The sequence below is a fragment of the Bos grunniens genome, chromosome 8 (assembly GCF_055505025.1).
Source record: "Bos grunniens cultivar Pamir isolate PY7600 chromosome 8, Bosgru_T2T1.0, whole genome shotgun sequence".
Classification (NCBI taxonomy): Eukaryota; Metazoa; Chordata; class Mammalia; order Artiodactyla; family Bovidae; genus Bos; species Bos grunniens.
The window spans coordinates 40,184,184-40,201,638 of record NC_141172.1 but is presented as its reverse complement, the minus strand read 5'-3'; the positions used below and the strand labels follow the sequence as shown (position 1 = coordinate 40,201,638).

General features: G+C 42.9%; 1 protein-coding gene across 43 annotated transcripts in view; it reads right to left on the bottom strand.

Annotated features, from left to right (window-relative positions):
* Positions 1-17,455, bottom strand: part of LOC147366950 (histone-arginine methyltransferase CARM1-like) — a 297,005-nt gene that overhangs the window by 11,013 nt on the left and 268,537 nt on the right. For 18 of the 43 annotated variants that reach the window (XM_086415329.1, XM_086415313.1, XM_086415344.1 and 15 more), the window contains 2 exons: positions 15,622-15,713; positions 11,015-11,298 (listed from right to left, as the gene is read on the bottom strand). In XM_086415329.1, the coding sequence (XP_086271455.1) occupies positions 11,146-11,298; positions 15,622-15,713 (245 nt within the window). In that variant the 3' untranslated portion in view covers positions 11,015-11,145. Of the gene's footprint in view, positions 1-5,760; positions 9,156-11,014; positions 11,839-14,652; positions 14,730-15,621; positions 15,714-17,455 lie in introns of those variants that run through there. The other 25 variants (XR_015169620.1, XR_015169621.1, XR_015169611.1 and 22 more) reach the window with 12 other exon arrangements.

Below are 17,455 nucleotides of genomic sequence, written 5' to 3'. Positions count from 1 at the left end.
TAACACCATACACAAAAATAAACTCAAAATGGATTAAAGATCTAAACGTAAGACCAGAAACTGTAAAACTCCTAGAGGAGAACATAGGCAAAACACTCTCCAACATACATCACAGCAGGATCCTCTATGACCCAACTCCCAGAATATTGGAAATAAAAGCAAAATAAACAAATGGGACCTAATTAAACTTAAAAGCTTCTGCACAACAAAGGAAACTATAAGCAAGGTGAAAAGACAGCTTTCAGAATGGGAGAAAATAATAGCAAATGAAGCAACTGACAAACAACTAATCTCAAAAATATACAAGCAAATCCTACAGCTCAATTCCAGAAAAATAAATGACCCATTCAAAAAATGGGCCAAAGAACTAAACAGACATTTCTCCAAAGAAGACATACAGATGGCTAACAAACACATGAAAAGATGCTCAACATCACTCATTATCAGAGAAATGCAAATCAAAACCACTATGAGGTACCATTTCATGCCAGTCAGAATGGCTGCAATCCAAAAGTCTACAAGCAATAAATGCTGGAGAGGGTGTGGAGAAAAGGGAACCCTCTTACACTGTTGGTGGGAATGCAAACTAGTACAGCCACTATGGAGAACAGTGTGGAGATTCCTTAAAAAACTGGTAATAGAACTGCCTTATGACCCAGCAATCCCACTGCTGGGCATACACACTGAGGAAACCAGAATTGAAAGAGACACGTGTACCCCAATGTTCACTGCAGCACTGTTTGTAATAGCCAGGACATGGAAGCAACCTAGATGTCCATCAGCAGATGAATGTATAAGAAAGCAGTGGTACATATACACAATGGAGTATTACTCAGCCATTAAAAAGAATGCATTTGAATCAGTTCTAATGAGGTGGATGAAACTGGAGCCTATTATACAGAGTGAAGTAAGCCAGAAAGAAAAACACCAATACAGTATACTAACGCATATATATGGAATTTAGAAAGATGGTAACAATAACTCTGTATACGAGACAGCAAAATGATGTATAGAATAGTCTTTTGGACTCTGTGGGAGAGGGAGAGGGTGGGATGATTTGGGAGAAAGACATTGAAATTCATATAATATCATATATGAAACGAGTCGCCAGTCCAGGTTTGATGCACGATACTGCGTGCTTGGGGCTGGTGCACTGGGACGACCCAGAGGGATGATATGGGGAGGGAGGAGGGAGGAGGGTTCAGGATGGGGAACACAGGTATACCTGTGGTGGATTCATTTCGATATTTGGCAAAACCAATACAATATTGTAAAGTTTAAAAATAAAATAAAATTAAAAAATAAAAAATAAATAAAATAAATAAAATCTTATGTGGTCAGGGAATTCCCTGGTGGACCAGGGGTTGTGCCTTCCAATGCAGCAGGGGGCAGCAGTTCGATTCCTGGTCAGGGAGCTAGATCTCACATACCTTGAGGCCAAAAAAAAAAAAAAAAAAAAAAAACCCAAAACATAAAACAGAAGTAATATTGTAACAAATTTAATAAAGACTTTAAAAATGGTCTATACCAAAAAATACCTTAAAAAATTTTTTTTAACTAAAAAAAAAAAAAAAAACTTATAGGGCCAGAGGAGGTGACAAAGTGGTAACATACTTTAAGAACTAAATACAAAACGATTGTTTTATATATAAAGATTTCTTTTATAATATTCAAGAAGATTTTGGAAACCTGGGACTAACACAAGCAATCATGTTCTTCAGTTCAGTTCAGTTACTTAGTCGTGTCCAACTCTTTGCAATCCCATGAATCGCAGCATGCCATGCCTCCCTGTCCATCACCAACTCCCAGAGTTCACTCAGACTCACGTCCATTGAGTCAGTGATGCCATCCAGCCATCTCATCCTCTGTAGTCCCCTTCTCCTCCTGCCCCCAATCCCTCCCAGCATCAGACTCTTTTCCAATGAGTCAACTCTTTGCATCAAGTAGCCAAAGTACTGGAGTTTTAGCTTTAGCATCATTCCTTCCAAAGAAATCCCAGGACTGATCTCCTTCAGAATGGACTGGTTGGATCTCCTTGCAGTCCAAGGGACTCTCAAGAGTCTTCTCCAACACCACAGTTCAAAAGCATCAATTCTTCAGCGCTCAGCCTTCTTCACAGTCCAACTCTCACATCCATACATGACCACTGGAAAAACCATAGCCTTGACTAGACGGACCTTTATTGGCAAAGTAATGTCTCTGCTTTTGAATATGCTATCTAGGTTGGTCATAACTTTCCTTCCAAGGAGTAAGCGTCTTTTAACTTCATGGCTGCAGTCACCATCTGCAGTGATTTTGGAGCCCCCCAAAAATAAAGTCAGACACTGTTTCCACTGTTTCCCCATCTATTTCCCATGGAGTGATGGGACTGGATGCCATGATCTTTGTTTTCTGAATATTGAGCTTTAAGCCAACTTTTTCACTCTCCCCTTTCACTTTCATCAAGAGGCTTTTTAGTTCCTCTTCACTTTCTGCCATAAGGGTGGTGTCATCAGCATATCTGATGTTATTGATATTTCTCATGTTCTTACTGGAGAAATAATTCCTGGTCATTCATCTTAGAGAAAACAGAAGGTCCAGTAGTGGGATGGGTTCAGTGGTGACCATTAAGGAAGAATGGGATGGAGAACAGAAGAGGCAGGAAGCTTGGGGACCAAATGGCCCACGTCACCAAGGATTTACTGAGAGATAAAGGAAGGAATGAGAACCTCAGCAGATGTGAACTCTAGACCAGTGTTCTTCAAAGGGGTTGGACCGTGCCCCAGAAAGGACGTGGGATGGTACCTCATGGTGTGGAAGAAAATACTGAACTGTTATTTTCCATTTTTTCAGTTATTTGTTATAGTGGATTGAATTGTGTCCTACCAACATGTATGCTCAAGTCCTAAAGCCCGGTATCTGTGCCTATGATTGTATCTGGATAGATCTTTGCACATATCATGAAGTTTACATGAAGTCATACTGGATTAAGGGAAAGTCGCTCAGTCGTGTCTGACTTTTTGTGACCCCATGGACTGTACAGTCCATGGAATTCTCCAGCCCAGAATACTAGAATGGGTATCCTTTCCCTTCTCCAGGGGATCTTCCCAACCCAAGGAATGAACCCAGGTCTCCCACACTGCAGGCAGATTCCTTACCAGCTGAGCCACAGGGGAAGCCCATACTGGATTAGGGTGAGCCCCAAATCCAATGACCAGTGTCCTTACAGGAAGAGAGGACACATAGAGACACACCCTGGGATGAAAACCAACTGAAGATGGTGGCGAGACTGGAGTTACGCAGCTGCAAGGAAGACCAAGGATTTTCAGGCACCATCAGAAGCTGAAAGACCCAAGTTTCTTCCTTGGAACCTTCAGAGGAAACATGGTCCTGCTGATGCCCTGATTGCACACTTCTAGCCTCTGGAATTGTTAGAGAATACATTTTTGTTGTTTTAAGCACGTGGTTGGTAGTAATTTGTTACAGCAGCCCTAGGAGACTAGTGCAGTTTAACACAAGTGGATTGAGTAGGTAAATGCTGGATTCTAATCACCAGCTTAGAGTTAAGATATCTGTTAGTTCACCTAAGTTCCTCAGGCTTGGCTAAGGGGGGTTGGTTAGCAAGACCGTGATTACATCTTAAAACATATGTTTTAAACATGTTTACTCAGCCATGAGACTGTTAGACAGCATCATAGACTCAATGGATGTAAATTTGAGCAAACTTGAGACAGTGGAAGACAGAGGAGCCTGGTGTGCTACATACAGTCCATGGGTTGGGCATGAACAATCGCAAAGAGTTGAACACAACTTAGCAACTGAACAATGGCAACAACCAGCCATGTGATGGACACATGGGCCAGAGTTTGAATAATCTGAGTAAGGGTGTAGAACACGGAAATGTCACTTAAAGCTGACCAACACATATCATTATTTCACTGAACCTAAGCGTGCACAAGTTTCCCCCTGTAATTCCTTCTGCTGCAGCTGTCCAAATACACAGGGAGTGAGAGGATTTGTCTTAGCTGGAGTCCAAGGTGGAGAAGCTTAATGCTAAGCACTTGAAGTTTCCAGAGCATTAATTCTCTGGTCAGCATGTCTTCCAGTTTTATAAACCAAAAAGCTCATCCAACTCTCTGGAAACCACCTTCTCTGGCAGCATACCTGGGTAGTACAGACCTTTGCTAGGGATCCAAACATTTAAAACTATGCTTTAAAACATTATGCACAGGATAAGCAGCTGAGCTGGTCCAACAATAAGCCATATTTATTTTTTCAATTCATGTTTTTAGTTTTATTTTTGTATGTCTTAGAAAATGCACACTATATGAATTTCTATATGTGCATATACACAGACATGTCTATGCATGTGTGTATATATAGTATATATACATATATACATCCAATATAGACCTATCTATATATCTATCTGGAGCATTTTGTTTTGTATTTTCTATTATTACTGTAGTACAGCCACACAATTAAAAGAGAAAGATTAATCTACGTGGAGCACACATAAAGAAAGTGATTTTACTCAAACGTGCACATATCCAATAACATTGGAGACCATTTCTGTGAACTTTAGGGATATAAATTTCATAAAGTTCATAAAAAAGAAATGTTCTCTTTTACTGTCCAGAGCAATAAAACAGAAGACAGCTCAAGAATGATAGGAGGCTGTCAGAAAGAAAATGCTACTAGTACAATCAGAAATGCTGCTGGCAGGGAAGAAAAGGGCAGTCATTGTCACACTGGTGTGGTCGCACAGGGAGTTCTCCCAGGAGGTCAGAGTTTAAAAGAATATTTGACGATAAGGGAGGGGGAGATCCTCCCTGAGGCAGAATAAAAAGGTAGCCCCTTTCTGAAAAAATAGTGTGAAAACCTTGACATTAAGGAAGTGCTGAGGTTTGTAGAAAATACCAAGGAAAACAATTTTAAGACCAAAAAAAAAAAAAAAAATGATGAGATATAGTAAGATTAAGAAAGTAAGTAGGAGAAGAGGAAATGGAACTGAGGTTTACTGTGGACACACTGTGTGCTAATTATTATACTGTTTTCTCCCTTTCTATCTGCAAAAGCCTAGTGAGACAATTACCATAAAGTCTACTTTATAGATGATGAGGTGAGGAAACTGGGGTGCTGCTACTGCTAAGTCGCTTCAGTCGTGTCCGACTCTGTGTGACCCCATAGATGGCAGCCCACCAGGCTCCCCCATCCCTGGGATTCTCCAGGCAAGAACACTAGAGTGGGTTGCCATTTCCTTTTCCAAGGGATCTTCCCGACCCAGGGATCGAACCCGGGTCTCCTGCATTGTAGGTAGATGCTTTACCCTCTGAGCCACCAGGGAAGCCCACAGGTAAGGCACAAATATAGCAAATATTTTGTTACAATTTTTCAAAACTGCAATGAAGCTCTTACCTCTGTCAAGGAAGTAATAATATTTATGAAGGAAGACCACGATGTAGAAATACAATAACTCAAGGAAGAGGAAGAGAAAGATCTCAATGTACCAATATGGAAATTATTTGAGATACATTGTTAAGTGAGAATATTAAGATGTAGAAAACAGGTATAGAATGTTACTGTTTACGTATAAAAGCAGAGGAAAAATATCCCTACAAATACAGTATTTTCTAACCGTATATCCAAAGTGAAACTCTTAAGAGGTATGCAAGGAACAGTTAACAGTGTCTACACAGTGGAGGAGAGGAAGGAATGAATGGGGTGTGGCACTGGGATGAACACTTTTCACTGTAAGCTTTTTTATGCATTTTTATTGTGAACAGCATAACTATATTATTAAAAATTGAATATCCCCTTAAAGAGATAGAAAGTTGTGATAACTGGAGATATAACACAGTTTTATAAAGAACAGTAACAAAAGTGAAAACATTAGTCACTTAGTCATGTCTGACTCTTTGCGATCCTATGGACTGGAGCCCTCCTGGCTCCTCTGTCCACGGGATTCTCTGGGCAAGAATACTGGAGTGGGTCGACACTTCCTTTTCCAGGGGATCTTCCTGATCCACAGATCGAACCTGGGTCTCCTGCACTGCAGGCAGATTGTTTACCGAATGAGCAACCAGGGAAACTCTAAAAGAACAGTAATAGCTAGCCCAGTTAGTTTCATTTCTCTTTTTGGCAGTGTTATTCGACTGGCCTATGAGGGTAAAACCAGAGGTTAAACTCAAGTGGATCCCATTCAATAAAGGCTGGTCCATACTTCCTCTGGCCTGGATGGAGGAACATAGGCAGGATATGACGACAGGTGGAGGGTTTTGAGCTACTTCAACATCAGATCCAAAGGGTATAGACAGGGCTATGCATATTTTGAAGGAACATTTACACTCTGGACCTCTTTCTGCTGAATAATTTTTAAATAAATATTTGCCTATTAAATTTGCAAATGATAAAAAATGGTAGGCATCCCTAATGTGCTACACAAAAGAATGTTTAAAAGTAAGTAAAAGAATCCACTGGCTCTAGTAAGGATCTACAGACAGCACGATGAATGCATGAATGGAATAAACAGACAGCACGATGAATGCACGAGTGGAATAAACACAAAAACTTGAACTGAAGCTGACAAAAATCAGCTGTGTACCAGGAGAAGACTTAAACGTAGATTGTATAAAAATAGGCTTTTTGCTTTGAATTATCCAAACACTCAAGTAAAGTGGCCCTCAACCTACACTTTGATTATATTATTATAAGTATGGTACTCAAGACAGCAGTGGTCACTATTGCTTTGTACTCAGCACATATCAGAAGATGTATGCTGTCCTGTTATTTTAAAGGGGACACTGAAAACCTGGCTATTTCCAGAGAGGACTTAAAGTTTTAAACTAGTTCAAAATCACTCTTAAAGAGGGGAGGAGCTGAGCATGTTAGCCTGAGGACAGGGAGACTAGGAGAATATTTTCTAAGACTCTCCTAATACTTGAACAACGGCCACTTGGAGATTGAACAGACCTATTTCTTTTGAATTCAGAAGCACAACTAAGATTAATGAGTTGAATATACAGGAAGTAGATACAGGATCCATATCAAGAGTGATTTTTTAATAATTAAGAGATGTCTAAAGTAGAAGAAAGTAGTGAATAGCCCATGACTATATGAAAAGTTACTTAACTTTATTAGTGATTAAGGGCTTCCCTGGTGGCTCAGATAGTAAAGAATGTGCCTGCAATGCAGGAGACCCAGGTTCGATCCCTGGGTCAGAAGATCCCGTGGAGAAGGAAATAGCAACCCACACCAGTATTCTTGCCTGGAGAATTCCATGGACAGAGAAGTCTGGTGTGCTACAGTCTATGGAGTCTCAAAGAGTTGGACACGACTGAGCTACTAACACTATTAGTGACTGCTGCTGCTGCTGCTGCTAAGTCTCGTCAGTCGTGTCCAACTCTGTGTGACCCCATGGACGGCAGCCCACCAGGCTCCGCCGTCCCTAGGATTCTCCAGGCAAGAACACTGGAGTGGGTTGCCATTTCCTTCTCCAATGCATGAAAGAGAAAAGTGAAAGTGAAGTCGCTCAGTCGTGTCTGACTCCAAGCGACCCCATGGACTGCAGCCTACCAGGCTCCTCCGTCCACGGGATTTTCCAGGCAAGAGTCCTGGAGTGGGATGCCATTGCCTTCTCCAACACTATTAGTGACTAGAGAACTATAAATCAACTATAACCAGATTCAACTCTAAACACTTATTTTAGAGTCTATTAGATTTGTAAAAGCATAGAGACTGGTAACATCCAGTCTTAGGAAAAATATGGAGAAAAGAGCCTGCTTATCTATGGCTGGCATGAGTGTAAATTGGTGCTGCCACTGAAAAAGTTAGGATCTAGCAGACTGTAACATGTATGTACCCTCTGATCCAGCAATTCTATTTTTAAGCATCTCACTTAGAAATATTCATGTCACTGTGCAAGTTCTATGTTCAAGTGTACTTAGTGTAAAACTTTTTGCAATGGTAAAAAAAAAAATAATTGGAAGCAATCTAAATGTCAGTGGATCAGGGATTTTTTAAAAGACATGATGGTATATCCATATCTTTGACTGTCATTCACCCACAAAAAGAACAAAGCATATCTATCTGTACAGATTCAGGACTTACTACTAAAAGAAAATGTTAGTTGTAGACTGTTAGTATAACCTTCATATAAAACAATAGCAACTCCACAATGATATTATTTGTTGGTCCAGGCACAGAAAATCACTTGAAAGGATATGGACCAAGCAAGCATATCTGAGGAATGGGGTGAGGGGTGGGTGTGTGGCTTCACCCTAGACACTTTTGAAGTTTTCAATTTATATGTGAGCCATGTTTAGGTTTTGTAATGAAATAAAGACTTTAAAAATGGAAAAGCACAGGCCCAAGGAAGTGGGATATGGGGAGAGGTAGGGAGGGAAGAAAGTTGGGTGAAATGACCTCTGAATACCCTTAATATCCTGAGATATAATATTCAAGTGTCCTTGAACCACACTCCTCTAGGCCCTTCTCTGCTAACTCACACAGGAGAAGCTCCCACAAGATGAAAGAAAACAGAGCATTCTAAAAATGAGCCAAGTTGAAGTAATCACAGCTGAGACCTCGTGTGTCCATGGGGAGCAGTGTCCTGCCTGACACACCGCATGTGCCCTTGTAGTACTCTCCCCGCTGCGGTACAGATGGACTTCCCGGCGCTAAATTTGGGGATGTTTGGCCAGACAGATGCAAGTAAAGCCAGGAAGCTGCCGTGGGCTTTAGAGTATTGAGAGCTCAAGCTTTTGCCAGTGTCCCCACAAGGTGATGGGTTTCCTTCCAGGCTGTGCAGTCAGGAGTGGAACACTGCCTTTGACTTATCCTAAGCTCCCTTTCCTGGCTGTGATCAGTGCAAGGCGATGTGTGCCCTACAGGCTTTGAAGCCGGGGGCACCTTTGCAAGTTCAGCCAGACCTTGGTAAAGCCTGTTGGCCACTTCCAGTCCTGGGGTCTTGGGGGCCCACCGGCTTCCCACAGGCCCAGTAACCAGAGGCAGGATTGAGTCCATACGCTCTTGCTTACTGCTTATTGGTGACAAACAGCACTCTCCCTGAGAGGGTCTCTCCTTCGGTGGCCAAGAGAGGAGTCTGAAGAAGACACCGCACCTGATGCCAGTGAGTCAGAGGCTCAGTGGGGGCTGTTGACAGCCAAGCCGTTACCCTGTGGGGCAAGGAAAGAGTTAAAAGCCAATTAGGCTTCAGGCCCAGAACTGGGGACTAGTAGTTCGCTGTTTGGAGAAGGAAATGGCAACCCACTCCAGTGTTCTTGCCTGGAGAATCCCAGGGACGGGGGAGCCTGCTAGGCTGCCGTCTATGGGGTTGCACAGAGTCGGACACGACTGAAGCAACTTAGCAGCAGCAGCAGTTCACTGTTTATTGACTCATGGAACACTTTTAAAATAAGGATAGCTCAATTTATTGAGCAGTTACTATGTGCTGAGTATTGTCCCAGGACCGTTAGGTATATTTTAGCCCATTAAATCTATACAGCAACCTTATGGAGTTAGGCCAGGCTTCAAATCCAGGGACTTGGTCACTCTATAAATCTATATGGCTGTATCAAAGTTCATTAGAAGCCCAATAATAACAAAGTTTGGGGAATTGACTTCTTGGAAAAGTCTGGCAGGGTGGAAAGTCTGGAGTGTGGCCTTTTATTGTCTGATGCCAACCCATTCAGGAGTCCTGATGGGCTTCTGGAAGCAAGAAAATCTACTGGGGCAGATGGCCTCTACTATCTTTCCAGCCCCAACGTGTGTGTCTGTGTGTGTCTATGCCTGTGTGCGTGTGTGCGGGTGTCTTTGTGCCTATATGTGTGTGTGTGTATCTGTATGTGTCTGTGTGTGTCAGTGTGTCTATGTGTGTGTCTGTGTAAGTTGAAGGAGGACATCCTGCTGATACTCTGAACGGAGGTTACCTGTCCTGGGAATTGGCAGGGGTCGCGGGCTGGCAGGGAATCAGGCGCACACTCAGCATGGAGTACATCCCTAGATAGGGGACATTCTGAATTGAAGATTTGGGGGGGGAAGTTTATATAGTCTAAATGCTAAGTAAAATGAACCACCTTTATATCAAAATACATACTCAGTTATATTATGAGGTAGAATGCAAATGTAGAAGCTTTTTAAAATAAAGCCTTTAACTTCAAAGAAATTTCCCCCATGAAGCAGACCGCTGCAAGCTTATCTCCCTCACCCTTGCAGGAACAAATTCATTTACTTGGGATGTGAGTGTGGGGAAGTCTGAGAAATAGATGCACAGATTCCTTGAACACGCATGCTGTGTGGGATAGGAATCACTCACAGATAGTGTGCCTTCTCTCTGATTGTCAGTCCAGACAAGGGTTCTGGGGACCCCCCCTCCTGGGCCCCACAAGCTCCCTGAGCTGAATCACAGGCCCACGGGCACTGCTTTCTCAGCAGGTGCCATGGGGAGCCTGGATGCTTTCATAAGAAGTGGAGGAGAGTGTACTGTTAGTTTGCCTTCTGCCAGGTCACATGAGTCAGATCAACCCTCACTGCTGGTGGGACACATGGAGAAGTGTGGGAAGAGAGCAGAGACTGGGGGCTTGTGGAGTGGCACAGCCCTTAAGAGAACACCAAACACTGACGGTCAGCTTGTAGGTGGTCCTTCCCCTCCTCCCCCCACAACTTTCAAGCCTTTCCAGTAGGAGAGAAAGGGGTGCACCAAGCAGGAAGTTACCAATGCTGCAATTAGCATTGTTAGCACCTGCCTACCTGATCATTAAAAAAGGATTCTAGATTGTGAAACCAAAAGCTGTAACCTACATGGGGAAAATCCATTGAGATATTACTCAGACACAAGAGGTTCTACAACCAGGGATGACGGAAACGAAGACAGGGCTTGCTCATCAACCCCGCCTCCCCCCCCACCAACACTCATCTATTTTGGAAAAGAACAAGTTGGCTGACAAAGCACAGACCTTATCTCGCCACTCCAAATCCCAACCCAACTGGCTTAAGAGATTTTATTACAGATTTTATTTTATCCAGAGTTGATATGGCTACCACAGAAAACTGTCTTATCTTTATTTCACTCTAAAAACTAAAAGTAACATTAACATCAGTGTTTATTTTCTGGAAACCTGGAGAAAACAAATACTACTGTTTGAACCTAGTTTTTTAAAGCATTAGTTAAGATGACAAATAGTAGAGGATAACGTGGAACAGCACAGATGAAGAAGGGGAATGATACCTACTGAGAGCCAACAAAGGCCATGTCAGCCAGAAGGCCAGGCCATGACGAGGCCAGACTGCACCATCTGAAACACACAGGGAATTCCTACTCTGCAAGGAAATAAAAAAGAGAAAGAACAAAGAAACACTTGGAATTATTTTTCTGTTGACAGACATACTGGATACATTTGTGAGATCGGTGGGAACATTCACAGAACATTTTCTTTCTCTCTGAAGCATTCTTGCTTTGGCAGCAAGACTCTCTCAGTGGGTGATTAATGCTTGGGTAAGGCTGCACATTTGAGAATGTTGCTTCTTGATGAAACTCTGCAAGGGCCAGCCCACTGTGCTGCAGTGATCCAGAACTCCACAGGGAGAGTACAGCATTCGGAATGGGGTTTGACTACTGAACAGGAGGATGACTCAGGACACAGGCGACAACCGTCCTTCCAGAAGCCAAAACGTGGGCTGTGGCACCTCCCCTAGGCAGCTGTTCAGAAGGGAAGGGCTATTCAGATGCTTAAAGGAGGAAATGGACCACAAGGGTGAAGATGAAGCTCCAAAGGTCTCTGTCACAGTTCATTTCTTTTTCACGGAGGCAATATAACTTCTCACTATGCTACTGCAAAACTCGTGCAGAAGTGGCCGTGGCTGATGTCAAATGTAGAGTAAGTAGGAATAGAAAGAATGTTGAAAAAGACATAACAAAATATAGAAGCTGCACCTGTTTTAGCCATGGAGCTTTGGAAAGTCATTTAAATTCTCTGAGCCTCAGTTTCCTCTTTTGTTGCATGCTTGTGCTCAGTCACGTCTGACTCTTTGTGATGCCATGGACTATAGCACGAGCTCCTCTGTCCATGGGAATATCCCCACAAGAATACTGGAGTGGGTTACCATTTCCTACCTCAGGGGATCTTCCCGACCCAAGGATCCAATCCGCATCTCCTGCATTGGCAGGCAGATTCTTTTACCATTAAGCTACCTGGAAAGCTCGTTCTGAGCACCGAAATCTCTCTTCCCTCTCAAGGTTCTTGTGTAGGTCAAGTGGGAAACAATGTTTATGAAAGTGCTTTGTAAACTTGAAAGTATTTCACAATTAAAAGACGATATTATTGGTCCTTTGCTGGAGCTGTACTGCTCCAAGGAGACACATTTTAGTGAATGCTGTAGAGACTGACAAAGGAAAATCATATTTTTAGGATTATTTGTATTTATGGTACCACCAAAGGCCTAACTTCTTCCATTCTGCAGTAGTCAGAACATTTCTCGAGTTTTCCATATTTGTCACACTGAATTTGTTGGTATTGCATTACAATTATTTCATCCCCTAAATGGACCATGAGCTTCTCAAGGAGAAACTTAAGTGACTTAATGTACCTTTGCAGGCACCAGTACAGTACCTGGCACAAAGAACTGCAATCAACATTCACTGAATCTGCACAAATGACATCTCAGAAAAGCCAACATAGATACACTTTTCAAAAAATACCCTAAGGAGGCAGACAAGAGGGGCAAATAAAGCCATGGAAGTCAATTTTGTCTGGATCTTGATAGTTATTGGACTTCTCTGGTGGCTCAGCAGTAAAGAATACACCTGCAATGCAGGAGATATGGGTTCAATCCCTGGGTCTGGCAGATCCCCTGGAGAAGGAAATGGCAACCCATTCCAGTATTCTTGCCATGGACAGAGGAGCTTTGTGGCATACAGTCTATGGGGCGGCAAGAGTCAGCCATGACTTAGTGAGTGAGCACGCACAGGGTAGTTATTAGAGTTGTTCCCAAATGCCTATTCTCTTGCTCTGAGCACACAGTAGGACTGCATTCATCCACCCTCCTGTGCTCAGGTACTGACCTGTGAGTTGCTTTGACCAATTAAATGTGAAGTGAGTGGTGTCACTCCCCAGCAGAAGCTTTACTGCTAGTACACGCTTTGCCATGCTCTCTTTCCTAGGTAATCAGTATTGTCCCTTGTTCCAGATAGGGGCTGCGGCACCAGCCTGATAGCTGGGGTGGGTGATGCTGCATGGGGCTAAAGCTGGTGCACAAAGAATAAACAGTGTGGGAGAGAAAGGTCCCCGTGTTATCATAAGCTGCTGAAGATTGGTTTTGTTACTGCAGCATGCTCTAGTCTGTCCTTACTGATACAGCATCCTCTGTCCATCATGATCTCAAGACAGATGATGGTCTGAGTTAACTAGCTGTACCTTCTGAAGTCTGTTTGACTCATGCTTCCTCAGTCATTCTGGCAAATTATAACCTGGCCTTATATTATTAATTTTAAATTAATTTTTAAATTAAATTTATTATCCAGAAAAAAAAAAGGTCAATCTTCTCAGGCAGAAAAGGGTAAAATTCTAATGAAAGGTCATTCAAAGGGGATTTATATTACCATCTGAGAAATGAGTCTTCATTTCAGAGTCTCTTCAAGTAGAAAAAAGAGGACAAAAACTAACATTTACTGAGGGCCTTCTTGGAAAATGAGGCAGAGCCTGTAAAATTTTTAGTATGTTACCTAGTATGAAGTAAGCACTCAAAAAATTGTAGCTCCTCTTCCTGTCATTACTGTGGATACTCGCCTGGGTGAACGTTTAAGAAGTCCAGACACTGGGCTTCTGAAAGGTTCAACCCTAGCTTCAACACACATATTAATTCTGTACATTTTACATAATTTTGTATATGCAACTTACTGTTCCATTCTGCTTGATATGTGTCATTAGTTAAGTGGGGACAAAAACAGTACCATCTGCATAGGGTTGCTGTGAGGATTAAATGAGTCATTATATATACGTACAAAAATATATACACATACATGTGTGTGTGTGTGTGTGTGTGTGTGTATGGCTCAGAACACTGTATATAAGCATAAGCTACTATTCAATGTTTCTCATTCAATTCCTAAAGCAATCCTAAGAAGGAGGCATCATTATCCTCATTTTTCAATAAATGAAACTAGTATTAACAGACCCTCCCTGTGGGTGACTCACACCTGAAGTCTCTCCCCTGTGTGAGCTGAGTCTCTGCCCTGAAGCTTAGGGAATGAGAGAGGTAGAGGAGATTCTAAAAATCAAGAGCAGCATTGATCTGTACCAACCTATGGAGAGCTGCCTCTTGCGCATCCATAAAGTTTACTGTATGCTTGACTGAGCCATCAAAATCCTAATGTCAAATGTGTCCTTGGGGAAAAAAACCAAAGATGATATCTTTTTTCAGGATAAACTGAAGTCAAGCAAGATTGCTGTCTAGCTTTCCTCCTGAAATCTTAAGTCAGCAAGAGTGAGGGTTTAGAGGGCATGAGTTTAATGAGAATAGTATTAACAATAAAAGCTCACATTTATTTAGTGCTTACTATACGCCAAGCACTAAGTGCTCTGTACTTTACTAAGTTCTTTACTAGGTCCTATCTTTTAATCCTCACCAATGTCTCGGGAATAGGCATTTGGTGTTTTTTGGACCCTCCATATTTACCTCCTCTCCAGACTCCAAGAAGTTTCACAGCAAGTTGGTCTACCCTCAGCTCCACGTAGAAGCTGTAGCTCAGGTACCTGACATTAGAAAAGCCAATCAGAGCATCACTTTTTCCCTGAAGACAGGAACTGATTCACAGATGGAGGCATAAGCCAAAGTATGACAAACAGGCTCTATCTAAACTAATTCTGGGGCTTTTGCCTAAGTTATTAGGAAAAGGCAGGTTCTCCTGTGCAACTTAGTTACAAGGATCTGAAGTTGTAGCTTCTGATGCTACCTTGTTACCCTAAGGATAGACCCTGTCTGGCAACAGAGTAAAATCACAGGAAATGGAGATAAGTGGTAAGAGTAGAAAAACAAGACCCTTGTGACAATGCCTGAACTTGTGCAACAGGTCCCTGAAGCAAGCTCTGTCTCCAGGCTTTGTAGTATTGGAGAACCAATAATTTCATTCTAGTTTAAGCCAGTGTGAGTCAGGTTTCCTCCCACTAAAAACTGAAAGAGTTTCAGATAATGCAAACTTAAGTTGTCTAAGGTTACAGCTAGATGGGATAACAACTGAAACCCACATCTGTCTGACAACAAAACTCCTGCTCCCAGCTATTTATTATCCAAAACTTCCCCTTCTATTATGCGTTTGGTCACTGGAATCAATGAGAGGATATGAATTATTGAACAAGTATGAGGGCTGAGTGTGTGCATGTGGTGAGTCAGGACACTTGGAGAATTAAAAGTTACTTATCAAAATGCAGTCAGAAAATCTCCTTGCTTTCAACAGTATCATTCTCTGAGAATTTTCCTAACTGATCAGGAGATGAGAGGTGGAAAACTTGAAACAGCATTCCAAGGAGCTTTTCCCTTTGCTTCTGCGATGGCTTAGTGTAGAGCCTGGCAGCACAGCTTGCCCCAGGTGCATGAGTGAGTAAGTGGATGATCAGTAGATGAACACGGGAAGAGGAGCCCACTTACCACTACTGGCTGTCTGAAGTATTCCTCCACCGCGGCACCCTGGAGACTGGACAGGTCGACTCCGAAGAATGTTCCTAACTGGTTGCTGGTACCTGAAATAAATGGCAGAAAGCAATACCATGCATCTTGTCATGCTCCCCCAAGCCCCACTGAACTATAATGCTCTGCATGGCTACCTTATGGGTCCTCAGCCGTGGGGCAAGTATGAAAATGTGTGAAGGGCAAGAGGTTGATGGGGGACAAAGGAAGAAACTCTCTCTAAAGACTCCACACTTGCGGTGGCGAGAAAAGCAAGGAGGTAATTGAGGTGGAGGTAATTACTTGTGGGGAGAATAGAGGCTGAAAGGCCTTTGGGTCCCCACCCTTGACCTCATGCCACAAGGTGGCTGCCTGTTCCAGGACACATCTTTCATGTCCTGAAATACAATTCCTTGGCCTTCTCATTATCTCAACCCAGAGCACAACTGGAGACCTCCAAAGTCTCTTGATACTCCCAGCGTTTACAGAAATAGACTTCCTTTTCCTGTTCTTCCATAGCCACTCATGCACCTTGATGGCATTTGCCTTGGTTCCCCACCTAGTCTAGTGGGGAACTGGAGCCCACTCATCACTGTCCATTGGGCACATTTCTTCTCAATTCTGGGGTCAGGGGCATCAGGACCACAGCAATGGGCACATTCTACAAATGATCCCTCCCTCCCCTCAGTGAGCCAGATGTGGAGCAAATGTTCCAGCACATGCCTGGGGTGGGAACACAGCAAGAACTCCCTGCTGGCTTGGCTAAAGGTCTTGGCTTTTAGCAAAGAGATCTGGGGTGTACATTAGCATTAGTTGCTCAGTCATGTCTGATTCTTTGCAACCCCATGGACTGTAGCCCTCCAGGCTAGTCTGTTCCATGGAATTCCCCAGGCAAGAATACTGGAGTGGGTTGCAATTTCCTTCTCCAGGGGATCTTTCCGACCCAGGGAACAAACCCAGGTCTCCTGCACTGCAGGCGGATGCTTTACCGTCTGAGCTACTAGGGAAGCTGTTTTTAGCCTCTGAACTACTAGGAGTGTGGATTAAGAGTGGCTTTACTCAAATTCTTCCACTGCCTGGCTGTGTGCCTTGGGTGAGTTATCTGAACTCTGTGCTTCAGTTTCCTTATTTCTAAAATGGGGATAATTATAAACTCATTTTGGAGGGTTACAGTAAGGGTTAAATGAGTTAATACAAGTAAAGCACTTTAAACAGTGCTTAGCATTTTGTTCCTACTATATAAGTGCTGGGTATTTAGAGGTATTTATTCTCTGAACTTCACCTTCTGAGATCGCGCAGGGGACTAAGGCAGTGGTTCCCAGTTGGACTGTACCATGGGATTACTTGGAAAGTTAATTAAAAATTCAAATTCCCAGGCACAACTGCAGTGATAAGGCTGGGGGACCTTATCACTGGAGATGGAAGGCCTTTGAGATGAGAAAAAGGTTTCCCTACTAAGGCTGTGTGTGAGTGTGCTGTACAGCCCATGAATCAGATGGGAATTCAGTTCATTAGTTTCTATTCCTCCCCAACCCAATGCGTGCCGACCTGCAGGGAAGAGAAAAAAAAAAAAAAAGAACAAACAAAAAATGTGATTACAGTTAGGTTTTAGCCAAAGGAAGGCTCTGAATCAGGAGACAATGCCTCAGATGCCCTGTGGGAGGCAGGAAGGCTTAATACAGTTGAGTCAACAGCCAGTCCCAAACCTGCAGGCGAAGCACCAGGCCTCCAAGCCTCTTTTAGACCATGAAAGGCTTGTACCATTTCTCACCATGAGCCATTGCTTGCTTTTCCTTCTCCCTAGAATATTCCTTCC